At 46.7% G+C, this 25885-nt stretch overlaps 1 protein-coding gene across 2 annotated transcripts; it reads right to left on the minus strand.

The window, feature by feature from the left end:
• Positions 1–467: 467 nt before the first annotated feature.
• Positions 468–25423, minus strand: LOC125637386 (glyoxylate reductase/hydroxypyruvate reductase-like). 2 transcript variants are annotated; one of them, XM_048851787.2, is made up of 9 exons: positions 25087–25418; positions 15671–15801; positions 13863–13935; positions 12344–12460; positions 11456–11544; positions 8851–8955; positions 7240–7375; positions 6582–6712; positions 468–1149 (listed from the first exon to the last, which is right to left on the minus strand). In XM_048851787.2, the coding sequence occupies exons 1-9, from the start codon at positions 25251–25253 to the stop codon at positions 1028–1030; spliced, it is 1071 nt and encodes a 356-aa protein (XP_048707744.1). In that variant the 5' UTR covers positions 25254–25418; the 3' UTR covers positions 468–1027. The 2 variants fall into 2 exon arrangements, with proteins under 2 accessions (XP_048707744.1, XP_048707745.1); XM_048851788.2 differs by lacking the exon at positions 8851–8955 and having other exon boundaries at positions 25087–25423.
• Positions 25424–25885: the final 462 nt, after the last annotated feature.

Genomic DNA, 25885 nt, shown 5'->3' on the forward strand with positions numbered 1-25885 from the left:
TCAGACAACAGCTTCATTTTAGTCCTTTTTACACGCTGTGACTGGAAAAAAAAAAGACAATAATAATTTCCAGTCAGAATACGATGAATCACATCTACTGTCAGTAAAATAAATATGCAGCAACCGAGAAAATACACATGGTGACTGGGGACAAATGAAGCACCCAGTATGAAAAATAAAACCCTTGAGAATCTTACTCTTAATGCAACAGATGTAAAGTACTGCACTGAAATAAGACACTAAGATATGAGGAACAGAATACAAGAGGTGGATATAAAGATTTCATTTTGGTTAATTAGGAACATCAAAACTTTTGTCGTTTGGCAACTATCTTTTTTACCGCAGTGGAAGCGGAAAGGTCTTTTCACGTCGTTAATGGACAGTAGCTTTCAGAGGTTCCAGCATAACGAGGAGAACATAATCTGAATTCACAAAGAAAATTAAACTAAAAAAAAAAAGTGCCAAGGTTGATAACAATGTTATACATTTTATTTCTGGGAATGTGCCCATTCTAAAAATGCAAATTTACTGGAGATCTTCCCCGCTGATTGGCTAATGCACAATAAGACTACAGACAGTTTTAATGAACCCTCTCCCCCTTAGAAAATGTCAAGTTAGCTTTGAGAAAAAAGGTCACATTTGAAAGCGATTGCTTATCTCTTGGTGACATTCATGTCCAGCAACGAGCAGAACACACTCGCTATAACGAGCTGCTAATGTCGGGGCGGGGGGGGTCCGTAGACGAGCGCTGTGGGGAGACATGGTGCAATATGTAATACATACGCTGAGCTGCAGCACATTGGTAATGGGAGGGGAGGGAGGTGGACACAGTACATCTGAAACAGCAGTAGAACTGGCCTATTCTTTCTCTTGGTGAAGAAAACAGTGGTGCTCTCACCCTCCGACAGCTTGTCATGGGACCTCCGCCGCTCAAACAGCGCCCAGCGATGGCAGGCTGCATTCATCCAGGCCAGAGTGGTTTGCAGGAGGGCTTGAGCACAAGGAGAGTGTGTGCTTTGCATCCCCCTCAGAGTGGCACCTCCTTGCCCATGGCTTTTCCCTGCAGACCTGCCAGTAAATTGCTGGCAGCTAAGGCGGCCATGGCGTTCCGGGTAGCGACCGTAGCGCTGGCGATGTGGGGGAGAATAACTGCAAAGAGAAAGGGAACAAAGTCCTGAGAGATCATTTCTTGGTTCTGGAACCTGCAATAGCAATCAAAGGGCCCCGGCCCACTGTGAATTTCACCCTTTCATCAGCGTTCATCACCCACTGTGCAGATATCCCCTGACAACGTTTGCCCTGGCCATGGGAGACAATCGGTTCCTGGGACAGACCGCACTCAGCTCTGAGCCATAGTCCAATGAAGACACTAGGATTGTATTGACTCTGGATCTTGTTAGGGCCCTCACCTGCACCTCTGCACTTTGGGTGGGAATACAACAGGCAGGGATGCTGCCTAGCTAAAATGATCCCAGGAGGACATTTAAGGACAGGAGGGGGGGAAGTACAGATTGTTTGACGGAATGGGATTCTTCACAGAGGCCTTTTCGCCCCTTGTAATTTAGCCAGATTTGCTAGGGGGACTGCAAGCCCGGAGGATTGAAAGGGCACTGCCAGGAATGGCCGGCTTAAGACTAAACCTATGAGCTGCATTTTGTCTGCATGCGAGTCACATCGACTCTCCGCTCTGCCTGCCTGCTCCATCCGTGTGAGCTGGCAGGGGATTGAAATTTACACGAATTCTGCAGGGGTTTAAAGAGATTTTTAAAGTTAAGATGATGTTTTAGTCAAATCCTGCCAGATTCTTATAAATGTCACTCCCCTGGTGGCTCATAAGACCAGAACAGGCAAAGCGACCAGACGGATAAGAACATAAGAATGGCCCTACTGGATCAGACCAAAGGTCCATCTAGCCCAGTATCCTGTCTTCCAATGGTGGCCAGTGCCAGGTGCCCCAGAGGGAATGAACAGAACAGGTAATCATCAAGTGATCCATCCCCTGTCGCCCATTCCCAGCTTCTGGCAAACAGAGGCTAGGGACACCATCCCTGCCCATCCTGGGTAATAGCCGTCAATGGATGTATCCTCCATGAACTTATCTAGTTCTTTTTTTGAACCCTGTTATGGTCTTGGCCTTCACAACATCCTCTGGCAAGGAGTTCCACAAGTTGACCTTGTGTTGTGTGAAGAAATACTTCCTTTTATTTGTTTTAAACCTGCTGCCTATTAATTTCATTTGGTGACCCCGTAGTTCTTGTGTTATGAGAAGTAGTAAACAACACTTCCTTATCTACTTTCTCTACACCAGTCATGATTTTATAGACCTCAATCATAACTCCCCTTAGCCGTCTCTCTTCCAAGCTGAAAAGTCCCAGTCTTATTAATCTCTCCTCATACAGAAGCCGTTCCATACCGCTAATCATTTTTGTTGCCCTTTTCTGAATCTTTTCCAATTCCAGTATATCTTTTTTGAGATGGGGTGACCACATCTGCACACAGTATTCAATATGTGGGTGTACCATGGATTTATACAGAGGCAACATGATATTTTCTGTCTTATTATCTCTCCCTTTCTCAATTATTCCCAGCATTCTGTTCACTTTTTTGACTGATGCTGCACATTGAGTGGATGTTTTCAGAGAACTGTCCACAATGACTCCAAGGTCTCTTTCTTGAGTGGTAACAGCTAATTTAGACCCCATTGTTTTATATGTATAGTTGGGATTATGCTTTCCAAATCATTTACGAATACGTTGAATAGGACTGGTCCCAGAACAGGCCCCTGAGGGACACCACTATTTACTTCTCTGCATTCTGAAAACTGATCATTTATACACACCCTTTGTTTCCTATCTTTTAACCAGTTACCAATCCATGAGAGCACCTTCCCTCTTATCCCATGGCAGCTTACTTTGCATAAGAGCCTTTGGTGAGGGACCTTGTCAAAAGCTTTCTGAAAATCTAAGTACACTATATCCACTGGATCCCCTTGGTCCACCTGCTTGTTGACCCCCTCAAAGAATTCTAGTAGATTGGTGGGGCATGATTTCCCTTTACTAAAACCATTTTGATTCTTCCTCAACAAATTATGTTCATCTATATGTCTGACAATATTGTTCTTTATTATAGTTTCAGCCAGTTTGTCCGATTCTGAAGTCAGGCTTACCGGCCTGTAATTGCCAGGATCACCTCTGGGGCCCCTTTTTAAAAATTGGCATCACATTAGCTATCCTCCAGTCATCTGGTACAGAAGCTGATTTGAATGATAGGTTACAGACTACAGTTAGTAGTTCTGCAATTTCACATTTGAGTTCCTTCAGAACTCTTGGGTGAGTGCCATCTGGCCCTGGTGACTTATACTGTTTAGTTTATCAATTTGTTCCAAAACCTCCCCTAATGATATCTCAATCTGAGACAGTTCCTCAGATCTGTCACCTAAAAAGAATGGCTCAGTTTCAGGAATCTCCCTCACATCCTCAGCCGTGAAGACTGATGCAAAGAAGTCATTTAGTTTCTCCACAATGGCCTTATTGTCCTTGAGTGCTCCTTTGGCACCTTGATCATCCAGTGGCCCCTCTGGTTGTTTAGCAGGCTTCCTGCTTCTGAGGTACTTAACATTTTTTTTGCTATGGGTGGCATAACATGCACAGGGATGTCCCTGGGCCGCAGGCAGGTACATGCGCCGGTCGGTCTGCACATGAGCCTGGCTCCTGGGGGTGCGCAGGGGAAGTTGATGGTGTGTGTGTTTATTTGTAATGCTCTTGGAAAGTTGCAGCCTAGGAGAATGCGTGTCTCTCTTTAGCTACTGTCATGCCAGCAAAGGGCCCCTTTTCAGCTGGGGAGAGCTTTGAGTGAGTTCCGTGGCTCAGCCACTCCTTGGGCTCACTTCTGGAACGATCAGTGAAGGTGCAAACTACTGCTAATTGTTGTTATTAGTTGTATTACTGTAGAGCCTAGGAGCCTAGCCGCAGACCAGGGCCCCATGGTGCTAGGCGCTGTACAAAGACAGGACAAAAAGACAGCCTCTGCCCCAAGGAGCTGACACCTGGCGGTTTGGTATGACGTGAAGCTCCATCCCCTGGACAGGGCAAAACTATTGCGCTTCTTCTGCACAGGCCATCTGACTGTCACCATGTGGTAGTGACTACAGAGCTGGGCTGGTTGAAAATTGGCAACCAAGGCCCTGCCCTTTTAGACATGAATTTACGCCTCCTGTAGACACAGTTCAACACCTTTAAAGGTGGGTTGACGACAGCCAGTTAATGCTATTTGTCACCCGGGATCTACAGACCTGCCTGGCACAGGTCCCGGGGCTCTGTATCCCACTGCCAGTCCAGCCCCCAGCCCCCTGAATGTTAGCAGACGGGGCAGTAGCTGCCATCGCTGTAGGTAAGTTCATATTCCCTGCTAACACGGCATTTCCAGTCTCGCGTATCTCACTCAGAACTTACTGAAGCTTCTGGCTTTGGGGCTACTTTAGGGTTAGTCTCTTCTTGCATGGGATTTTTTTGTTTTGGTCATTTGAGCAAACACAGTTCAGCCATTTAAGGAGGGGAGTAAAGCGCACTCAGGGGAGGAGGCAGGGCCGGGGCGAGGATTTAGGGAAGGGGGTCCAATGGGGCAGGGAGGGGGCGGAGTTGGAGCAGGGACTTTGGGGAAGGTGTTGGAATGGGGGTGGGGAAGGGGTGGAGTTGGGGTGGAGTTGGGGGGGGCGTGAGCAAATACTGCCCCCTCCCCGTGGAGTGTCCTCTTTTTTGAATGTTCAAATATGGTAACCCTAAATAAATTCACTGACGCTACTGTGGGGATGGCATGGGAGAGCTATATCACAGATAGTTAAGTCAGCCTCCTTGTGTGGATGCATTAACAATGTGCTATGCGAGTTGTCAAATAAATGTAACAGCCTAGAGCTTTAGATACACATTTTGTAGTGTTATGTATTACTCTGAGTATGCCAGACAAGTGAGGCCCATGGAAATACACAGCAAGCCATATTTACACATCCAGTATCTGTCTTAGAGTAAGGGTGAAAATGTATTGGCACATCTAAGCCACCAAATTTGTAGTTAACTGCTTCCTTCCCTGATTTGCCCCTAAAGGACTTTCACTTCTGCTGATTGAAAAGAAAATACACAGAACACTAGTACTGACCAAATTACTAAATTAGAGGGAAGGTACCACATCAAGTCAAAGGATCAAATCCTCATGTGATGTAATTACCTGAGGATCTGACCCTAAGTCAGTACTGATTTACTGGCCCTTTATGACAATGAAATTAGTGGTCATAGAAAAATAATGGGGGAAATGATAAGATTTTCAAGGGTGTATATAGCACAGAAATTTTGTATGACGTTGTACTACTTAAGAAATAAGGTGATCATGTAAGTCAAGGCTGGTTTAATGCATACACTCCGGGGTGGAGTTAAGGTTGTGTCTTTATCCAGGCACCTTAGTGTAAACTGGTGTAACCTTTACCCAGGCACCTTGGTGTAAACTTTATCCAGACACCTTGGTGTAAACTGGTGTAACCTTTACCCAGGCACCTTGGTGTAAACTTTATCCAGACACCTTGGTGTAAACTGGTGTAACCTTTACCCAGGCACCTTGTGATGACAGTGGCGTTATACTGATTTACACCAGCTGAGGGTCTGACCAATTATTTTTTATTCCAGGACACACGTCTTTCAAAGGAGGTTCATTGATATGCAGAATCCCCAGGATTGTAAAGACCATCGGAAAAACAAACACACAGAAATGAACCCCTGAGCTGGCTGGAAACTGGAATTTCTATTTCGTGGGAACTTTTGACATGTTGACATTTGATTTCATTCTGAATTGGTCAAAATTTAGAAATTCTGCCACAGAACAGAAATTTAAAAAAAAAACATGTTAATTTGGAAACATCCAAACATTTTGTTTTAATAGGTTTCAGAGGAGCAGCCGTGTTAGTTTGTATCCACAAAAAGAAAAGGAGGACTTGTGGTGCCTTAGAGACAAATTTATTTGAGCATAAGCTTTTGTGAGCTACAGCTCACTTCATCAGATGCTTTAGCTCCCGAAAGCTCATGCTCAAATAAATTTGTTAGTCTCTAAGGTGCCACAAGTCCTCCTGTTCTTTTTGTTTTGATAGTGTCAAACCATTATACTATAACACAGAATATTAATTAGTGTGTATAGTAGTAATTATGAGCTACGAATCCAATATAATATTATAATTGTTATTTTAATATAATATAAAAGTTTCACTGAAATGGATCAAAATGATAAGGTCAAAATGAAACATTTTGACCGTGTTGGAATGAAACATTTCGATCATACTGAAATGAAATGAAAAAAGTCTGAGTGATTACTGTCAACTTCCTCCTGTCAAACATGTTGTCAAAATTCACACGCTCCCCCGAAACATTTTCATACCCATGCAGCTGCCTTTTCCGAAGGAATACTGCTCCATCGGAACAGGTACACACCAGCGCAAGTAGAGGCTGCCTGGTCTAGAAATCAGGCCACAGGTTTAAATTCCCAAATCACCATTTTCCGCCCTGCTCTTCAGGTGACGGGGGCAGCTTCCAACACAGACTCACCACACGTTTTAAGTTTAAAAAGAGGATGATCCGTGGGCAGAGGCTCAGGCTCCGTGACATCCAGACCAGCAGCTGCAATCTGACCATTGACCAATGCCTGGTACAGGTCTTCCTGGTTCACTACACCGCCTCTTTTGGGAAAAGAAAAACAAAGTATCCATCAACTTCTGGACATCTCTGTGTAGCTGTTCTCGCAGCTAAGAGCCTTAGTTATCTGGTGAAAGCTTTAACACCGGGGTTGGATAAAGTTGGAGTGCACAGCAGTCTGATCTTAAAGGCTGCTTTATAATAAATTCTGAGGCCAGGGGCTTACAGTTCTGTCCTCCGGCACGATTCATACAGTATTGTGTGTGGGATCAGCTTATCTAATGAGACCGAATCCGCTGGATGGGATTTGCCTGTGTCATGATACATCTCCCACAATCAGCGTGTTGTCGGATTACACCAACGGAAGCCTTTTATTTTTAATAATTGTTTGAAAGTTGATTTTATTTTATTGAGCTGGGATGCTGTTAGAGTTGGGAATATAAATCTTGTCTCCCTCTGTGCCCACAGAAGGATTTGTGTCAGAAGTTTATGTTCTCCAGTGTGACATCTGTGTGTTTATCTTGCTGAGCCTTGGCTCTAAGACGTTTCTTTCCCTCCTGTCCTACCTCACCTGCTGGTGTTGATAAAGATGGCAGTATCCTTCATTCGGGAGAAAAGACTGTTGCCACAGATGCCCTTTGTTTCAGGAGTTAAGGCACAGCACACAACGATGAAGTCCGAATGCCGAGCCAATTCATCCAGTGGTACTATTCAGAACAAAGCAGAAAGGCTGCAGAGATTTTTTAAAAAGGCACATACTATTGGAAATAGCTTGGATTTATCTTTGCACTGAGTTGACCAGAGTCCACAGATAACAGACTGACCTAGGAAGAGGTTTCTGACCAGAGGAGCGAGGCTCTGGAACAGCCTTCCAATGGGAGCGGTGGGGGCAGACAACCAAACTAGTTTTAAGCTGGAGCTTGATACGTTTGTAAACGGGATGATATACGGGGTTGCCAGTGATAGCAGGGACTGGACTTGATGTCCCAGTAGGTCCCTTCTAGTCCTATGACCCTAGTCTGAATATTCTTGGGGGCCCAAAATATTTTATGTTTACTGTAAATTCATGTAAACAATTTCCGCCAAGTGGAACTGGTTAGTTCAGTTTAAGATAGCTATTGACATCCTCCGAGTTCCATAGGCCTGCAGCTGTCTGACGAGCCCTCCCCATCTGCATTCAGCGCACGTAGAGGCAGATTAGGGGTTTGTTGGGCCCTGGGCCAGAGCACGTGGGGGCTCCTCCCCACCCCTTCGGCCTGCAGTCTCCCCCGCTCCTTCCCCGGTGGAGGCAGCTGATCAGAGTTCAAAATGCCCAGCTGAGAATGGGCATGATGGCTACTCTGGGAGACGTACCTCGAGGCACAGAGCAAGGTACACCAATGAAACGCATTAAAAGTACATTTGTAGAAAGAGCCATTTTAGATTCTGCAGTCACGGCTGTTGGGGGCAAACTCTTTCTGTGTGTATTGTCTGGATAATACGGCATGGGGGTGATTGATCACATTTAATTACATCTGTGCTCAGTGACTTCCCTGGGCTTTGAATCAACCATGTCATTTGCAATATGCTGATGTAACGGGCTACCCCTTGGAAATGATACAAAAAGGCTTGTGGCTAAACAAGTAGGAAGGAAAAGCTTTTTAACAAAACTGCTTAACCAATCTGTTTCTCTGGACTTAAGGGATGTCACCAGCTCTCCTGGTTTGATTTTGAGTCTCACAAAATTGAGTATCTTCTTAAAGCCCCAGCTCCTGGAGTCATGTGTTTCCATGAGAATCTCAGCTTTCACTTAAAAATTTTACAAAAAGCATATTTCTGGGTCTCACGATTGCAGAAAAACATGAAAAGGTGAGACCCTTACAGGCTCAGAAACCACAACGCAAATAAAAAGAATCCATTACTTATGATTTTTAAAATCTCACCATTTCTATGCCAATCTCATATTTTCTGGGGGGGAGGCCTGGCCTTTAAATGGGGGTGTTCTGCAAGGATGGCTGGGGGAACCTCAGTCTGCCTCTATTTTTAATCTAAAGTCTCCACTTCACAGCCCATACACAGGCAAGGCAGGAAGCTCCCTAGCTGGGTAGTTAGGAAAACAGGCTTTCCGGCAGTTCAGCCTTTGCTGAGGTGGGATTCCAGCTGGATTTCTCCACAGTCTGAAAAACGCTCTGTTCCATCTTACCAAACTCGGCCGGGATTTTGGTGGCCATGTCAGGTCTCGGGCCAGTGTCGGCATATAGGAATCTCTTGACTCCAAATGGCTTTAACCGGGCCATGACAGCTGCTCCTATAAAGTGGGAATTACACCCATGAGTTCCACCTTATTGCTGCTCATCTGCTGTGCAAATCCTCCCCCTCTGCAGGAGAAACAGTGTGTAGGGGGCTGAGGTGAGTTTCCTTTACATCTTCACATTGTGGAGAGGGACTTTCCAGCCACATGGGATAAGGTGTCCACCTCCCTACACCTGTGAGGGGTCCCCAAAATCTGCATGGATCTCAGGACATCCATGACAGGTTTCAGAGTAGCGGCCATATTTGTCTGTATTCACAAAAAGAAAAGGAGGACTTGTGGCACCTTGGAGACTAACCAATTTATTTGAGCATAAGCTTTCGTGAGCTACAGCTCACTTCCTCGGATGCATTCAGTGGAAAATAGAGTGGGGAGATTTATATACACAGAGAACATGAAACAATGGGTGTTACCATACACACTGTAAGGAGAGTGATCACTTAAGATGAGCTAATACCAGCAGGAGAGCAGGGGGACGGGGGGAAGAAAACCTTTTGTAGTGATAATCAAGGTGGGCCATTCCATGGAGGCCCATGGCAGCAGTCCCCATGAAACACCACCCCTCAGCCCACTCTCTAGGGAAGAGGGACTTGCTGAGTGGAGAGGCCACTGTAGAACGACCGGGTCAGAGTTACGGAGTACAGGGGAATAATCTGTTCAGTGTTGAGATGGGATGATGCCCTTAAGAACAGGCATCCACATCCCAGTCTGGGACCTCTTCTTGCCCGAGTGTTTCAGCCATGGGGTTTCTGTGGGACTGGTGGGAGATGAGAGCCTGCTGCTGAGCCCCTACCATAACTTCCAGCCCAAGCGCACCTGGTCTAGGTTGCTTCTGTTTGCCAAGAACACCTCCTGTGTCTTGTTTAGTAACCAAATGGATTTGGTTAGTGCAGTTATTAAATAGTCTAGCAAGTAACCATGCCCCAGAAAGTGCATCCATTGTCCTTCTTTGTTGTGGTGACGGTAAAGAAACCTAATATCAATAGGCTTTCTTCCTCCAAGCACTTTACAAACACCAACTCATTCTCATGCTAACCTAATGGGGTGCATAAACAAACAGGATTAGGTCTGCTCTCCACAGTCCAGATGGGGAAACTGAGGCAAAAGGCTACATTTTTAAACCTAGGGACAGAACTCCATATTTAGGTACCTAAAAAGTGGCCCAATTTCAGAGGTGCTGATCCCCTGCTAATCCAGTTGATGCCAATGTGCAAATACAGCAAATACTTTTATTGTAATCCTAACCTGCTCTACACTGTGCCGTGAGGGCAAAATTCTCCCCTGTGGATTTAATAGGGCTTAAGTGGAAAGTAGTGGTTTTTGAAAGGATTGTAGCAGACCAAGAGATGAAATAGCCACAGAAGGCTAAAAGGCTTTCCACGGCCCAACACTTTATGTTGTCACTTAGATGCAGAGCTGAGTGAATAATTGACGTTTTGCTTGGGGGACAGGAGAGCTGAAAAAAAAATTGGCTTGTTTCAAACCACAACTGAATTTTTTCAGTTTTTCTCATTGTGGGAGAAAAAAAAAACCCTGAAAAAATTAGTTTGGGGGGTCACCAAAACATTTTATTTGACCTGAAACAATTTTTTACCAGTTTTTCATTTCATTTTGGGTCATTTTCAGGTGCTTTGAATCTTCCTTTTTCGTTGTTTTTAATTAGCTAAGTTTCCAAATGAAACATTGCTTCAAACGAAAAGTCTAAATGTTTAGTTTCAAAATGGCCAAAATGGACCATTTCAATTTTTTCAGGGAAAAAAAATAATCAATTTTTGGTTAAAACTATTTGCCAAATTTGACCAGAATTCTCAAGTAGTTTCAGGGCCTCGCAAAAATGCATTTTCTGTGGCAAATTTATTATTTGCCAAGCAAATTTTGCCCAGCTCTAATGACAAATGTGCAAAGTGTAGAATGCTACATAAGAATTCTTTGTTTGTTTACACCAGCGGTAGGGACATTGCACAGGTATAAACGAGGTCTTACGGTGCAAGGTAGTAGACTATCAGACCTATGCAAAATCAGTGCTTGAAATCTAGATCTGTCCACCATTGTAGCATTAGAACAAGCAACAAAATGGAAGCACTTAATGGTGTTTTTATTAGAACTGAGCCAAAAAGGAAAATTATTCATGAAACGTTTTTTCAACGTGTTTCCTCCTTTCTCAAACTCCAAAAAATTTTGCCCAGCTCTGTAGACAGCCAAAACATTGGAGGAGAGGAATTTTGCAAAATTGGTCAACTTTTTAAAAACTGGCAAATTCTAAAATGGTGGCCAGATCTACTCTTTTAAATCTTAACTGATATAAAAACAGAAATGTAAAAAAAAGCAACCTCATGATTTTTTAAATTGCTGACACTTTTCAAAATTACTCAGGGTTTGAGTCTAACTCTGGTTGATTTTTGTGTGTGTCTTTTCATCAATTTGATTTTTTAGCAAAAGAAATCAAAATACAGACCATTTTGGCCAGCTCTGTATGAAAACGGATTTTGCAACTTACCTATTCTTCCAAGTCCTAGAATCCCCACAGTGCTGCCTGTCAGACCATAGCCACACATCCACAGAGGCTTCCAGGTTCCCCAGCCACCGCTGTAAAATAACACTGGAAGCTATTTCAGGCATACACAGGACAGCATCAACCCTTCCCCTGCACTTTGGAATGTGGAGACTGTTTCTGTTTAGCTCTGGTCGATCATTTAACAGGAATTGCCAGCCTGGATCAGACCAAGGCTTGAACTAGGCCAGTAGTCTTGTCTCCAACACTGGCCAGGAGGAAGTTGCAAGAATCCTCATTAATTAGTGGGTGATTTTTGCTTTGAGCGATAATGGTTTATATCCCCCACAAATCTTAGACTAGCCATTGTTGAGAGACAAGGTGGGGGAGCTGACATCTTTTATTGGACCAACCTCTACTGGCGAGAGAGACAAGCATTCTAGCTTACACAGAGCTCTTCAGCTCAAAGCTATTCCCTCCCCCACCTTGTCTCGCTAAGATCCTGGGACTGACACAGCTACAACTGCACAGCATACATGATGAACTCTGAACATTCCTGTTCTCCGTGTACATTGTGTGAATCCCGTGCAGCTGCATCTTGCACTGCTTGTGTATTCAAAGGAGCTGGATCAAAGCTAGCTTGGGTATGTGCACACACACATCTGACTGCAGTGCAGTCATACCCAGAGGCTATATTTTCTCTTCTCAGGACATGTGAAGTATCATCTATAAAAATCCTAACCACAGAGAGGAGAATATGCTCCTAAAATACTTGTCCAACACCCCATCTTTTGGTTGTTTACTCACCAACACATTGGTCTTTCACTTCCTGCCGACAAACTCGACATAAACAGTTTTCACTAGGTAGTTTGAATAAAGACAAAAAAAATTTACTTCTTAGCTTCATCCACAGCTTCTAACAGTCGACGGGAAGTTGCCAGAAGAAGAGCAACTGTGAGTTCAGCAACTGCTTCAGTCAATACGTCTGGTGTGTATCCTAACCTGATTCCTCTGCATCCAAAGATACAAATAACAAATACTCCGTTACATTACTGGAATCTTCTCAATGTAGGAATGGTCACACCTGAACTGTTTCTAGACCATTAGGATATGAAGATTATGCCACATGTCCTCAGAAATAAATTTTTCTCTAGACTTACAGGAAGGGCTTGGATTGAAGCTATGATTAGAGCTGTGCGAAAGTTCAGTATGAAAACCCAGCACATCTGGTTGGGGGTTCGTGATGGACGGGAAACTCGCTGAAAGTAGCTGAGCCTCTACAAAAATATTTTGGTGAACTTTGAGACCACCACTGAGCCAAATTTTGCTATTCCCCACTCCCAGGACATACTTGAGACATCTCCAGGGGTCCGATTATCAGAGAGCGAGCATGCAACATCTTCTGAAAACTGGTCCCTCCCCCCGCAACGTGTCAAGACAGATACCCAAAATCATTAGCCGCTTCTGAAAATGGAGATCTTTCTAGTCATTCCACCTGAGAAGGAGATTTCGGGGTTTAAATATAACAGCACTGGGGTGAGGCATCTATTGACTCCTATTGACTCTGTTTCAGGAATTGGGTTTTTCCAGGGAATGTTGCAACTGCATTAAAAAAAAACCCTCAGAAGAACCACTTGAGGAGATTGGGGATTGGCATCATGGCAGGGGAAGAGGTGAGGCTAGGGTTTGCAGGCAGGGAAGGGGAGGGTGAGGTGGCTGACTGTGAAAGAGGAAGGATGAGTATGGTGCACAACAGATGCCATGTGGTTCTGTTTAAGATAATATGACTGTGGCTCGTTATTCATTTTTGTGCATTAGATAATCATACACTGAATGGTACTTTCTCTTGTAAAATGTGTTTATTGCTCCTGCAACGTGCTAGTCTATTTAACCTTCAAGAAGGGGGTGGAGCTCCTGGGGAACTAGCAATGACTTCCCCTTCAGGAGATGGGAGGGGCCACAAAGACACGGAGGTCACCTAAGTATGGGAGACAAGCAAATGTGAGGGGGCCAGATGTGGGACTGAGGTCCTTCATTCTACAAAGACCAGGGATTGCACGGCTGCTCTCCTTGCTACCTTCCTGTTGCTGACCTTGCTGAGCCATCAGCCTCCAAGCTCAGGACCTCCTTGGCTGTCTTGCTGACACGGCCAGGAAGGGTGGGGATGGTGACAGGAGTTAGTGCTAAATGAGGTGGTTTCCATGATGTCTGCTTTGGCATCATTTATAATCTTGGCACCATGCTCCTAACAAAGTAGGGAGTGACTGGGATTCCGATATAACAAGGGGCTACTGAGCCAGCCCAAGGGCAGTCAGACCTTTAAACTACCCCCATTTCCCTCCTTGTGGAGACGGGACTGCAGTGACTCTTACATTTGTACAGCTTGTGACTAAACCACACCAGCACATTTTACCTCTTCTTCAGCTCCTCCAGAGACATGTGATCATAGCCCACTGACATCGTGCTGACCACCTGCAGGCTGGGCCCTGTGGTGGGAGGAGAGAACAAACGGACTGACGTTCACATCCAGCCAGAGCTCAGCTCCATGCTCGGTGAGAGCTAGGCCAGATCTACTACTGCACAAATTCAATAGCTTGAGTCTTGAGAAGACTGAGGGGGGAATCTGATAACAGCAGAGGTGAAAGTAAGCCGGTACGCCCCGGTACGGTGTACCGGCAATAGCCAGTGTGCCGTACCGGGGTGGATTGGCTTCTCCAGGTGCAATTTAAAGGGCCTGCGGCACCCAGCAGCAGCTGGAGCCCTTGGCCCTTTAAATTGCTGCCAGAGCCCCGCTGCCGGAGCCCTGGGGTAGCGGCGGCTGAATCCTGGGCCCTTTAAATCGTCCCTGGAGCTCCGCTGCTGCTTCCCAGGACTCCGGCAGGCTCTGGGGACGATTTAAAGGGCCCGGAGTGGTAGTGGCGGCCGGAGCCCCGTCCCCGGAGCCCTGCTGCCGGAGCCCTGGGGAAGCGGCGGCGGGGCTCCGGGGACGATTTAAAGGGCCCAGGGCTCTGGCCACTGCTACTGCCCCGGGCCCTTTCAACCGCTGCCAGAGCCCCCTGCTGCCTTTACCCCGGGGCGGGGGAAGGAGGCACTTGCCGGTACAGGGTGGGCCGGGGCTGGCTCTGACCTCCCCCAGCCCCGCCCCTTCTGCCCGAGGCCCCACCCCTTCCGGGGGCCAGAGTCGGCCCCAGCCCAGCCCCATACCGGTAAGTCCCTAGACTTACTTTCACCCCTGAATAACAGTCTTCAGCTAGGATAAGGGCGGTTGCAAAGAGGACAGGGATCCATTGTTCTCCATGTCCACTGAAGGTAGGACAAGAAGCAATGGGCTTAATCTGCAACAAGGAAGATTTAGGTTAGATACCAGGAAAAACTTTCTAACTCTAAGGGTAGTTCAGCTCAAGAATAGTCCTACAAGGGAGGCTATAGTATCCCCATCACTGGCGGTTTTTAGGAACAGGTGGGACAAACACCCGTCAGGACTGGTCTAGGTTTACTTGGTCCAGACTCAGCGCAGGGGGCTGGACTTGATGACCTCTTGAGGTCCTTTCCAGCCCTATAGTTCTATTCTATAATTCTAGTAACCTTCTATTACTCCTCCTGGAAACCACTACAGCGACCACTGGGCAGGGCATGGGTGGCTTATCTTAGCTCCATCGCACCCTCCCAGTCCCCTCGCCACACCATGTTCTGCAGACTGCTGTCTCACATTCCCACTGCGTTACACCTGCATAGCGCTCCTCAGAGAGTGAGTTGCATCAGATTCTTGCAACTGAGGATAAAAGCCTACTACTGCTACTTGCTGATGAATTTACTCCTTTAGCTCATAGCATTGGATTACAACAGGATCCTCATTCTTTAAGTGATTTTAAAAATCATTCCACAGCTACCCAAACAGACCCCCGGCTACCCCCCAGCCAAATAGCAGGATGCATGCAGAACCCTAATTCAAATCAGGGAAATGGCCACTCAGAAAGAACTCTGCCTCATGGACTGATTCCAGTGTAGATGCCTCTTTATATGTACACACTGGGAAGCAGAAGGGCCCCTTCAATGAGCATTTCAGCTGCTGAGCCTCCACACCAGACCACCAATAATGTAAAATGGGGACATGTTAGCATGAGTGGACATGAATGCATGATAGTTTGGGGGCGTCTTGTTCGTCACTGCTCCCGCCATACAGACAATTTCAAAGTACTTCTGCAGTATTCAATGTCCTACCTGCCGCGTCCAGCACTTCGGCATCTATCTTCTCTGTCAGGAGGCAATACAAGCCTCGAATCCCAGCAACCTTCTCCAGGAGTTCTGAGCGTGGCACTGGCTCATCTGAATCCCACTGCTCAATGTTGCAGCTGCAAGAGGCGAGACGGGGAAATGTACCAGGGTTGTGGCTGTGGCTTGTAAAGCACACAGAGCTAGTTTGCTACAGCCCTTACCAGGCAGCAAAGCCCCCTTGCCCTCCTGCTCAGATTGCAATGCCAGACAATGTCTGGCTAGTTTCCCAACTACCCCTGTGAGCAAGAGGCCAGAGGGAGACTGAGCAGAGACCTGGGTACTCACCTTGTTTGACAATCAGAGCAGCTTGCTGGGCCCGTGGGCTGGGCGAGGGTAACCTGCAGTGATATTTTACTCTAGAACATCCCAGATCCAGGGGATAGCAGAATGGCTCTTGGAGGCACAGTGTGTTCTCTGGCCTGCTCTTGGAACAGCGAGCTCTGTGCCAAGTTACGATGGAGCCCTTTAGAAAGAAGAACGTGTCCCAGAAGTGCTAAGTATCTGCTCAGTGTGTGCTATTTGTGAATTATTTTTTCAGGGCAAGCAATATCTAGTTCGCCAGACAGGTCAGAAAATGAAGAGAACCACTAAAATTAAAAGTCTGGGTTTATCGTATACCTAAAGTCTGCACATGAGGAAATTTCAGAAGAGCTACCATTACCACTGCAGTGTTTGGTGTCAAATCTTGAATCGTCTCTAGCGAAAGGCTTCCTGTCATTGTACTGCAACCAGTTGTATGGTCCTCCTGGGACAATTGTCATCTCAGTTACCTGGATGTAAATACAGCGTAACTCCACTCACGTCCTTGGGGTCAGTCCAGCATTCCAGCATAATTGGAAGCAGAATGTGTCCCTACGTGTTGAAATAGGGACTTCATTCAGTAACACAAGTGGGAAAGGTGTAAAAAGACAAGGCTATGGAGGGTGATATCAGTTACACTGGTGTGAAATGGAAACACTGGGACACTTCATATGGACAAACAGGATGGGCTCAGTAAAACTGAGATGTGTGGTCACTTTATGCATGTAAATCCATTAGCTTTGCTGGAGTTACTCCAGGATTACACTGGGGATAAGTGAGCACAGTAGATACAGTATGGTTCAACTACCGTGGCAGTCAACTACTGTGTATCAGCACACTACAAGTACGCTGCATGGCATGCGATGTGAGCAATGCAACCATGTCGGGAATGTAGTGGGGTAAAGGAGGTTGATAGACACGTGGGGCTTGCTTCTGCTCCTCTTGACTTCAGTGATGGCAGGATTGTGCCCACAAATTCCACCTCCATTCCTATCTTTATTGCAGATCAGGTATTGCCAAGACTTATCTACCTACCTCCCCTTCCATCCCACCATCCTCTGGGTGCTGTAGAACACCCTGATGGTGTGTGCATGCCTACACCTGATCTGACACTTCTTTGTGCTCGGTAGCATCTTTGAATGGAGGCTCTCAGAACGCTCTGCAAAGGTGAAAAGGTGCATTCATCATTTTACAGACGATGAAACTAAGGCACAGAGCGAGTAAAGGCCAAATTCTGCAGTCTTAATCAAGCAGAGGTCCCGGTGCACCTTAGCAGGAGTGAGTGAAAGGTGCTTTTTGCTCGATTGCTCCACACCCCCTGCAATGGGCCAGCTGCTCTGAAGTCAGGGAAAGTTTTTCTCCGTAAGACGCAAAGAATTTGGTCTGGTGGGCCCTTCCACCAGTTACACAGCGAGCCACGGCTGAGCCTGGACTGGCACCCACATCGCTGGACACCCTGTCTGCTGTTCTACTTACCAGCCCATGCTGCCTTGCACCCTCAGCAGGTCTGCGGATGACACTAAGCTGGGGAGAGAGGTAGATATGCTGGACGGTTGGGATAGGGTCCAGAGTAACCTAGACAAATTGGAGGATTGGGCCAAAAGAAATCTGATGAAGTTCAACAAGGACAAGTGCAGCGTCCTGCACTTAGGATGGAAGAATCCCATGCACCGCTACAGACTAGGGACCGACTGGCTAAGCATCAGTTCTGCAGAAAAGGACCTGGGGATTACAGTGGACGAGAAGCTGGATCTGAGTCAGCAGTGTGCCCTTGTTGTCAAGAAGGCTAATGGCATATTGGGCTGCATTAGTAGGAGCACTGCCAGCAGATCGAGGGAAGTGATTATTCCCCTCTATTTGGCACTGGTGAGGCCACATCTGGAGTACTGTGTCCAGTTTTTGGCCCCCCCACGACAGAAGGGATGTGGACAAATTGGAGAGAGTCCAGCGGAGGGCAACAAAAATGATTAGGGGGCTGGAGCACACGACTTATGAGAAGAGGCAGAGGGAACTGGGCTTATTTAGTCTGCAGAAGAGAAGAGTGAGGGGGGATTTGATAGCAGCCTTCAACTACCTAAAGGGGGCTTCCAAAGAGGATGGAGCTCGGCTGTTCTCAGTCGTGGCAGATGACAGAACAAGGAGTAATGGTCTCAAGTTGCAGTGCGGGAGGTCTTGGTTGGATATTAGGAAACACTATAGTACTAGGAGGGTGGTGAAGCACTGGAATGGGTTATCTAGGGAGGTGATAGAATCATAGAATCATAGAATATCAGGGTTGGAAGGGACCCCTGAAGGTCATCTAGTCCAACCCCCTGCTCGAAGCAGGACCAATTCCCAGTTAAATCATCCCAGCCAGGGCTTTGTCAAGCCTGACCTTAAAAACCTCTAAGGAAGGAGATTCTACCACCTCCCTAGGTAACGCATTCCAGTGTTTCACCACCCTCTTAGTGAAAAAGTTTTTCCTAATATCCAATCTAAACCTCCCCCACTGCAGCTTGAGACCATTACTCCTCGTTCTGTCATCTGCTACCATTGAGAACAGTCTAGAGCCATCCTCTTTGGAACCCCCTTTCAGGTAGTTGAAAGCAGCTATCAAATCCCCCCTCATTCTTCTCTTCTGCAGGCTAAACAATCCCAGCTCCCTCAGCCTCTCCTCATAACTCATGTGTTCCAGACCCCTAATCATTTTTGTTGCCCTTCGCTGGACTCTCTCCAATTTATCCACATCCTTCTTGTAGTGTGGGGCCCAAAACTGGACACAGTACTCCAGATGAGGCCTCACCAATGTCGAATAGAGGGGAACGATCACGTCCCTCGATCTGCTCGCTATGCCCCTACTTATACATCCCAAAATGCCATTGGCCTTCTTGGCAACAAGGGCACACTGCTGACTCATATCCAGCTTCTCGTCCACTGTCACCCCTAGGTCCTTTTCCGCAGAACTGCTGCCTAGCCATTCGGTCCCTAGTCTGTAGCTGTGCATTGGGTTCTTCCGTCCTAAGTGCAGGACCCTGCACTTATCCTTATTGAACCTCATCAGATTTCTTTTGGCCCAATCCTCCAATTTGTCTAGGTCCTTCTGTATCCTATCCCACCCCTCCAGCGTATCTACCACTCCTCCCAGTTTAGTATCATCCGCAAATTTGCTGAGAGTGCAATCCACACCATCCTCCAGATCATTTATGAAGCTATTGAACAAAACCGGCCCCAGGACCGACCCTTAGAGGTTTTTAAGGACTGGCTTGACAAAGCCCTGGTGGGGATGATTTAGCTGGGGTTGGTCCTGCTTTGAGCCGGGGATTGTACTAGGTGACCTCCTGAGGTCTCTTCCAACCCTAATCTTCTATGATTCTGTGAATCACCTGTCGTCATTGTATTGTGTTTAACTGCTATAGGAATTGAGACCTAACCCCACTCTCCACCTGAGAGGCCACATTCCTTCCTAGTGTGACTCCACAGGAGCCAGTGCACTTACTCCAGGGATGAATTTGGCCCTTAATCCCTGCAATGCTCTAAGACCCCATCAGCAGTAAGAGCAAGAATGCATAACCCAGTTATCCTAGACAGAAGCATATTCTCCTCCTGGCTAGGTCACCGGCCCAGCCAGAGGCCAGGCTTTGAATTTAATTTTGTGTTGAGGGTTTGGTGCCTGTCATCACTCTCAGTTTTGCATTGCTCAGGCATCTACAGGTTCATACCCCACTCACAGCCGTGATTCGTTTCCTTTTGCAGGTTGCACTGCCAGAGATTTTACACGTGGATCAAAAATTGGCACCATTGTTTCAGGTTTTGTGACATTCGGAGTCTGTTAACCAGATGCAAGTCTGTGCTCACTGGAGTGCGAACACATGTGTTTTGGCAGTTATAAAAATAATCTTGCAGGAACAGTCTAAGAATTCGAAGATTTCCTGTAGGGGAGAAAACAACATATTTTCTCCATTAGGGATTTTAACCAGCCCAGTTTATTTAATCCTTCTTAAAGCAGGGGATTTTGTAATTAGTTAGCTGCAACCAAAATCTTTGGGCAATTGTGTTCTAAGGAGCAGCATTTTAATTTTTCTTTATTAAAAGAGCTAATATCACTTAGCATGCATCTATTGCAGGGGTGCTAAGGAGCTCTAGCCGAGGCCCATGACTCCATTGTGCAGGTGCTGTACGGACACAGAAGCACAAGATGGTCCCTACCCCAAATACCACGTGTTTTAGATTCCAGTGGCGTGATCTCAGGGTGGATACTCACGGTTTGAGTCTTTTCTTACTCTTGCTTCCAGACTGCATATTAAACAGCAGCAGTGAACCGATTAACTCCCTATTTGTCAAAATGAGCGACTGGACTAAAAGTGGGAGGAAACACCTCTTTCTTTACGCAGGAGGGGGATGTGGTAACGTATGTTTGTGTGAGGCAGTGCAAATTCAAAACACCATTGAAGACACACAGCCCAATTCTTCACTTTGCTCCATCATTCTTAGACCAGGGTAATTCCACCGAAACCAGTAGCTGCGCCAGCTTAAAACCAGGGTCACACCATAGGCGTCGGGAATTGGGGTGCGGGGCGTGCTGCAGTGCCCCCAGGTTTTGCATGGGGTTCCGACCGCCAGCCCCGCACCTGGAGCTCCGCTCCTGGCCCCGCACCCGGGCTTTGCTCCCGCCCCCAGCTGTGGTCCCAGCCTCAGCCCCCTTACCCCTGTCCGCGTCCCCCCCCTCCCGGAGCCACAGCCTGGTCCTGGCCCCAGCTCTGGGGAGAGGCAGCACCCCACTGTAAAAAGTGTTCCAGCACCACTGGGTCACACAGTGGTGACTTGGGCAAAAACTTTAGTTTGACCTTGATGGCCACCTGCTGCCTCTCTAGTTAGATCACTATGGGCTCCTTAGCAACCAACGCAGCGTATGGGAGGGACAAGCTGTACAACGCCACGCGGCCTCGTGGCCCTGCCCCATTCCGTATTAGCCTGGCACTCAAGGAGGCCAGTGCTTCTGCCGAGCCCTGTGCCTCTAGCAAACTGCCGTGACGCTGTGGGGAGGGCCAAGCTGCTCTCTGCTCTGTTAGGAGAAGCCCTGGGGTGAAGCCTGCCACCTCCAAGGGAAGGATTAGGAGGAATCTCTGCCAGGGAATTGTGCCAATCTTTCCTTTCCCCCTGGTCCCCTGTTATGGTAAATCATACGTCATAGCAGGGCGTGCCTGCCTTGGAGCAGTCCCTGCTGGCCACCCATGGCTCTCCCCGCCTCAGTTCTCCTCAGCCAGATTTCAGGCTCTCCCAGGGTTCATGTGGCTCTCAGATTTCAGTCCCCTGCCAGAGTCACAAATATCCAAACAACTGAAGAGTTCTTTCCCCACTGGGGCTCCTCCTAGCGCTCCCTGAGGGCTCCATTTAAATGTCTCTTACTCGGGGGGAGGGGGGGCAGAACACTGAATCTCAGGCACGTTCCCTGGAGTCCTTCCAGGCCCCCCACAGCCCATCCCCTGCAATTCCTCTACCCATCTGTCTTTTCTCAGCCCTTTCCTGAGGTCCTGATGTCTCAGGCTGTCACCTCACCCCAATTAGTCCAACCCTTTTACGCTGGGAGGTAGCTGATCTGGCATGGGCTGGGCTGATTGAACAGGACTGCCTGGCTTGCCTCAGGCCTCCTGGTCCTTGGAAGTGTAGGCCACTCCGTTACAGGGCAATTCCCCCTTATCACCATTTCCATATACAGGCTAGCACTCATTGGAGTCACTGGGAGCCTCTCTAGTGGCTTCAATGCGATTTGGATGGGCAATTTGCAGGGGGAAAACCTCCATATCCATTTGTTTTAACTAAAAAATTCTAATTTCCTATGGGAAACTTTAAAACTGAATGAAAACGTATTTGACCTCAAAATGGTTTGGTTTATTAAACCCTCAAATTCTGTTTTAAAAAAACTGTTTGGGTTTTTCCCCAGCAGTTTTTCCCCTTCCCCCCCATTTCCAAGGGGAAAAAGGGGGGAAGTGGGGAGAAAACCCCCTTTTTACTCTTATTGTTTTTTAATTATAACAATAAAATGGCATGAAGAAACAGGGTTTCTTTCCAACTTTTGGCAGTTGGAAAACAGTATTGGAAAGAGTGTGTGGCAGGGAGCTCCTTAATTTTGAAATGAACAATTGGGTTTTGTTCCCCAAAATATTTCATTATGAAACACTTACGTCTAACAACATTTTTTCTGCAGAAAAATACATTTTGACAAAACCCTATTTTCCTATGAGAAAATGGTTTCACTGGAAAATCTTTGACTGGCTCTCCCAGCAGTGGACAGGGTCTTTCCCAGCAGTCCCTTCCTCAGCTTGACATGGGTTAGAAATGGCTGGCATCTCTCTCCTTCATAGGACAAACCATCAGGCAAGCTGGCACCTGCTTGGGAGTGGGGTGACCCTGGCTGGGCAGCACTGCAGCCAGGTCAGGACTGCAGGGCATTAGCAGAGCCTGTGTGTTTGAGATGGCACCGTGCCTGCCTTTGTTAGGCCTGTCTTGCCAGCACGGTGAGGCTCTGGCTTTCAGGAATGACACAAAATTGCTTCATTTTCCCAAACATTACCGAATAATGATGCTCAATCCCAGAGCTCCTCTGGGGCAGGATGAGAAGCAGCACGTTGTGTGTGATGGCAGTGATCAGCGGGGCCAGTGACTGTTGAAGTTTACTCACATATCACGGATATTGCTTGTTCCAAAGTCAATATCACTTACAATCTGGAGCTGCTGCACAGATAGCTGTCTCGTGCCAGCTAGGGCTGGACAATTCGACAGGTTCCCACTTAGGGTGGCCAGATGGCCTGATTTTTTCTTATATAGGTGCCAATTACCCCCTGCCCTCCTGTCCCAATTTTTCACACTTGCTATCTGGTCATCCTATTCCCACGTGTGTGGGGTACCCAAACTAGACCCTGCAGTTCAAAGGGGGTGACAACAGGCCAAATTTGCACATTTACTTAGAGGTTCAAGTTTTCACATGCTCTTTCCCCAGGACTCCTTCCCACTGACCTTAGCTCTCCTCTGGTGTGTGTGGAGGGAAGGGAGTGACCTGATTTCAGCCTGACTCTCTTCTGAGGCACCTCAACCGCTTTCTCCAGAGCCACTGACTGCTGCTATGCAGTCATGGCCTTGGGATGGGTCAGGCAATGGTTTGAACTCCCCAGTTGCCAGCAAGAGACACAGAAATACGCCCCCTCCCACAGCCACTGATGCGCTAATAGCAAGCGAAGTAGCAGCCTCTGAAGTTTAATGTGCAGTTGTTAGTGACACCACTGAACACTCCTGGGTCTGGGGTGACATTCATGGGTTTTGCTAGAACTACAAACAGTGCTCCTAACTCACTTAGGCAGCCTTGGAAATACCCCCCTTCACCGCTACCCTGTTCACTGCTGAATTGCGTGGTGAGGTCTCTCTTTCTCCTGGCCATTCGAACTCCATGTAGATTGTACCCATAGACGTGAACACGTCCGTTGTCAGAAGCATCTCACCATGCGTCAGCTACGGATGCAGTTGTTCATACTCATTAAATAGCTCCTTTAGCTCACTGTGCCTAGTTCCAACAGAGCTGGTCAAACAATGGTGACTTTTTTCAAGTTTTAAAAAATAGAATTTTAAAAACTGTTTAAAACTTCAAATTTTCAAAACACTTTGACCAGCTCAGAAAAAAAAAATGGATTTCCCACTCCTCACCCGATTTTGTAACTCAAGAATTCCAACCAGCTTGGATTTCCATATTCCACTCACTTTTTGCATAGACAATGCTTTCTGTTGCCACACAGGGCTGCAATTTCTAGCCTCAGGGCGGGTTGTTTGACTCCTTTTTGCCCCATGACGACCTGGCCCAGAGACAGGTGGACACAGTCCAGTCACCATTCATGGCCTTCTGGGTTTTGACACCACTGAAGGTTGAGTAACTGTACATAGTTCTGAACTAACTCTTTGAAAGTTAAATAATAAAAGAGTCACCTATTAGGCACTCAGCCTATTCATCCATTCAGCATCTAACTCCCACTTGGATCAAACGTTCTTTAATTAAGACTCGCTATTTTTTCTGCCCTCATTTAACTTGGCTTCTCAAAGCTCAATATTTTGTTTTAGAAAATCCAACAATATCTAATTTTTTCAGAGAGATTTGTCATGTAAAGTCAGGTTACTGTTGGTTCGAGGCATGAAATGTATATTTGGTTAGAATATTAAAATTATAGTTGCAATCATTTGGAACACTGTCTGATTTTTACATTGTAAAGTGACATTGTTGCGGAAGAGAGCTTTATAAATGCCTTAGCCTTTCACTGACTTAAATGTAAGGAATTTTATTGAAATCTTACATTTTTGTACTGTTTTCCCGAGCACATCTAATAAAAACAACAGTAGTCACACATTTTAGGATGCCTGTGAATTCCAGCAGGCATTCTGGTTAAAGGCTACTGCTAAGGACTATGGTAAAATTTCCCTGGATTTCAATGGCAAAATGGCACTTAGAACAGTAGTTTTACAATGCAGGCGAATCGTTGCTAAGGCAAAATGAGTTCCCAATAGCCACATTGCTACGAACTTTGTGATTCCATCTGTACCAAACTCAAACAGCAGCTTTGCAGTGAGATGTCCAAGCCCATGCATACAGTCTCGGAAACAACTCTGCATAATGAATTCATGGATGCCGAACAAATTCTCACCTCACCTGGGGTGAAATCCTGGTCACACTGAAGTCAATGGCGAAGCTTCCATTGACTTCAGTGGGGCCAGGATTTCAGCCTCAGAGACTGCTTCCAAGCTAGTTGGGGGAGTCAGACAAACCTCAAGCATTGAAGAAATGCACCATGGACCTGTTGGAAATCTAGCACCTTCTCCTTCCTTGGAAGTTAATGATTCATTCAGTGCTACAGTCCACATTCAACCCAAGTGGACTAACTTCAGAGACATTGACATACTGGGGGCAGGGAGTTCCTTTCAGTTACTCCAGTTTTATGTTACTATTACTCCACAGATTGCAACGTTTGAGAATGGTGTGCGAGGCGTGGGCTTTGCTCTGCCTTTCTTTTCCCAGGGGAGGTTTTGGAATTCAAAGGAATACTCACAGCCCTGACTGGCGCAGGATCTTCATCCCATCCGGTGGAATCCGCCTGGTCACATAGATTCTAGGTAACAGCTTCCCACCTGCATTTGGGGCCTGTAATGTACACCAGCTGTGGAAATCTGACACCAGCCTTGTCTTCAGACGTCTCAAATGACAGAGTGTCCCCATTGCAGAGCAAAGGCACCAACAGCGTCGGAAAGCAGGATTTTGGATGGTATGTTTTCGTGACAGCCAGTTCAGCAAGGTTGTGTGACCAGGGAGTGGGAGGTTGTGTGATAAGATCCCTTGGACCAATGAGTGGTGGGGCCGGCTTCTCTTTACTGAGCTGACCTGTCACCGCTTATGTTTGCACACTCTTCTTTAATCTCGCAGTTTAAATAAGACAAGGACTGTGAGGAGGGAAAACCTAGTTAATAAGAAAACACGCTCACACCAACCTTTGTGACTTGGGGAAAAAACTGAACTTCTGCAGAACAACTGCTGGTTTATGTTTCCTGTTGCATTAAAAAGAGCTTTGGGGGTTCTCCTCAGTTCTATTTGAAATTGAGATCCCATAGCTGTTTAAAAACAATTAGCTTTTGAATTGTGAAGTAACAAAGACTGAGACTGGGGGTCCCAAATATTTACATGGGACTATGTCAAAAAATATACTGGGTGAGGCATTTTCTCAGCAGTTCCCAAATTGTGGGTTGCAATCCCAAATGGGCTCACACCATCAGCAGATCCAGTGGGTCAGATTTGGCCCATGCGACGATGCTGTTTGCCCCTAAACGTGTCCAGACCTGCTCCACGGATGCCGT

The sequence above is a fragment of the Caretta caretta genome, chromosome 5, assembly GCF_965140235.1.
Source record: "Caretta caretta isolate rCarCar2 chromosome 5, rCarCar1.hap1, whole genome shotgun sequence".
In the NCBI taxonomy this organism is placed as follows: domain Eukaryota; kingdom Metazoa; phylum Chordata; order Testudines; family Cheloniidae; genus Caretta; species Caretta caretta.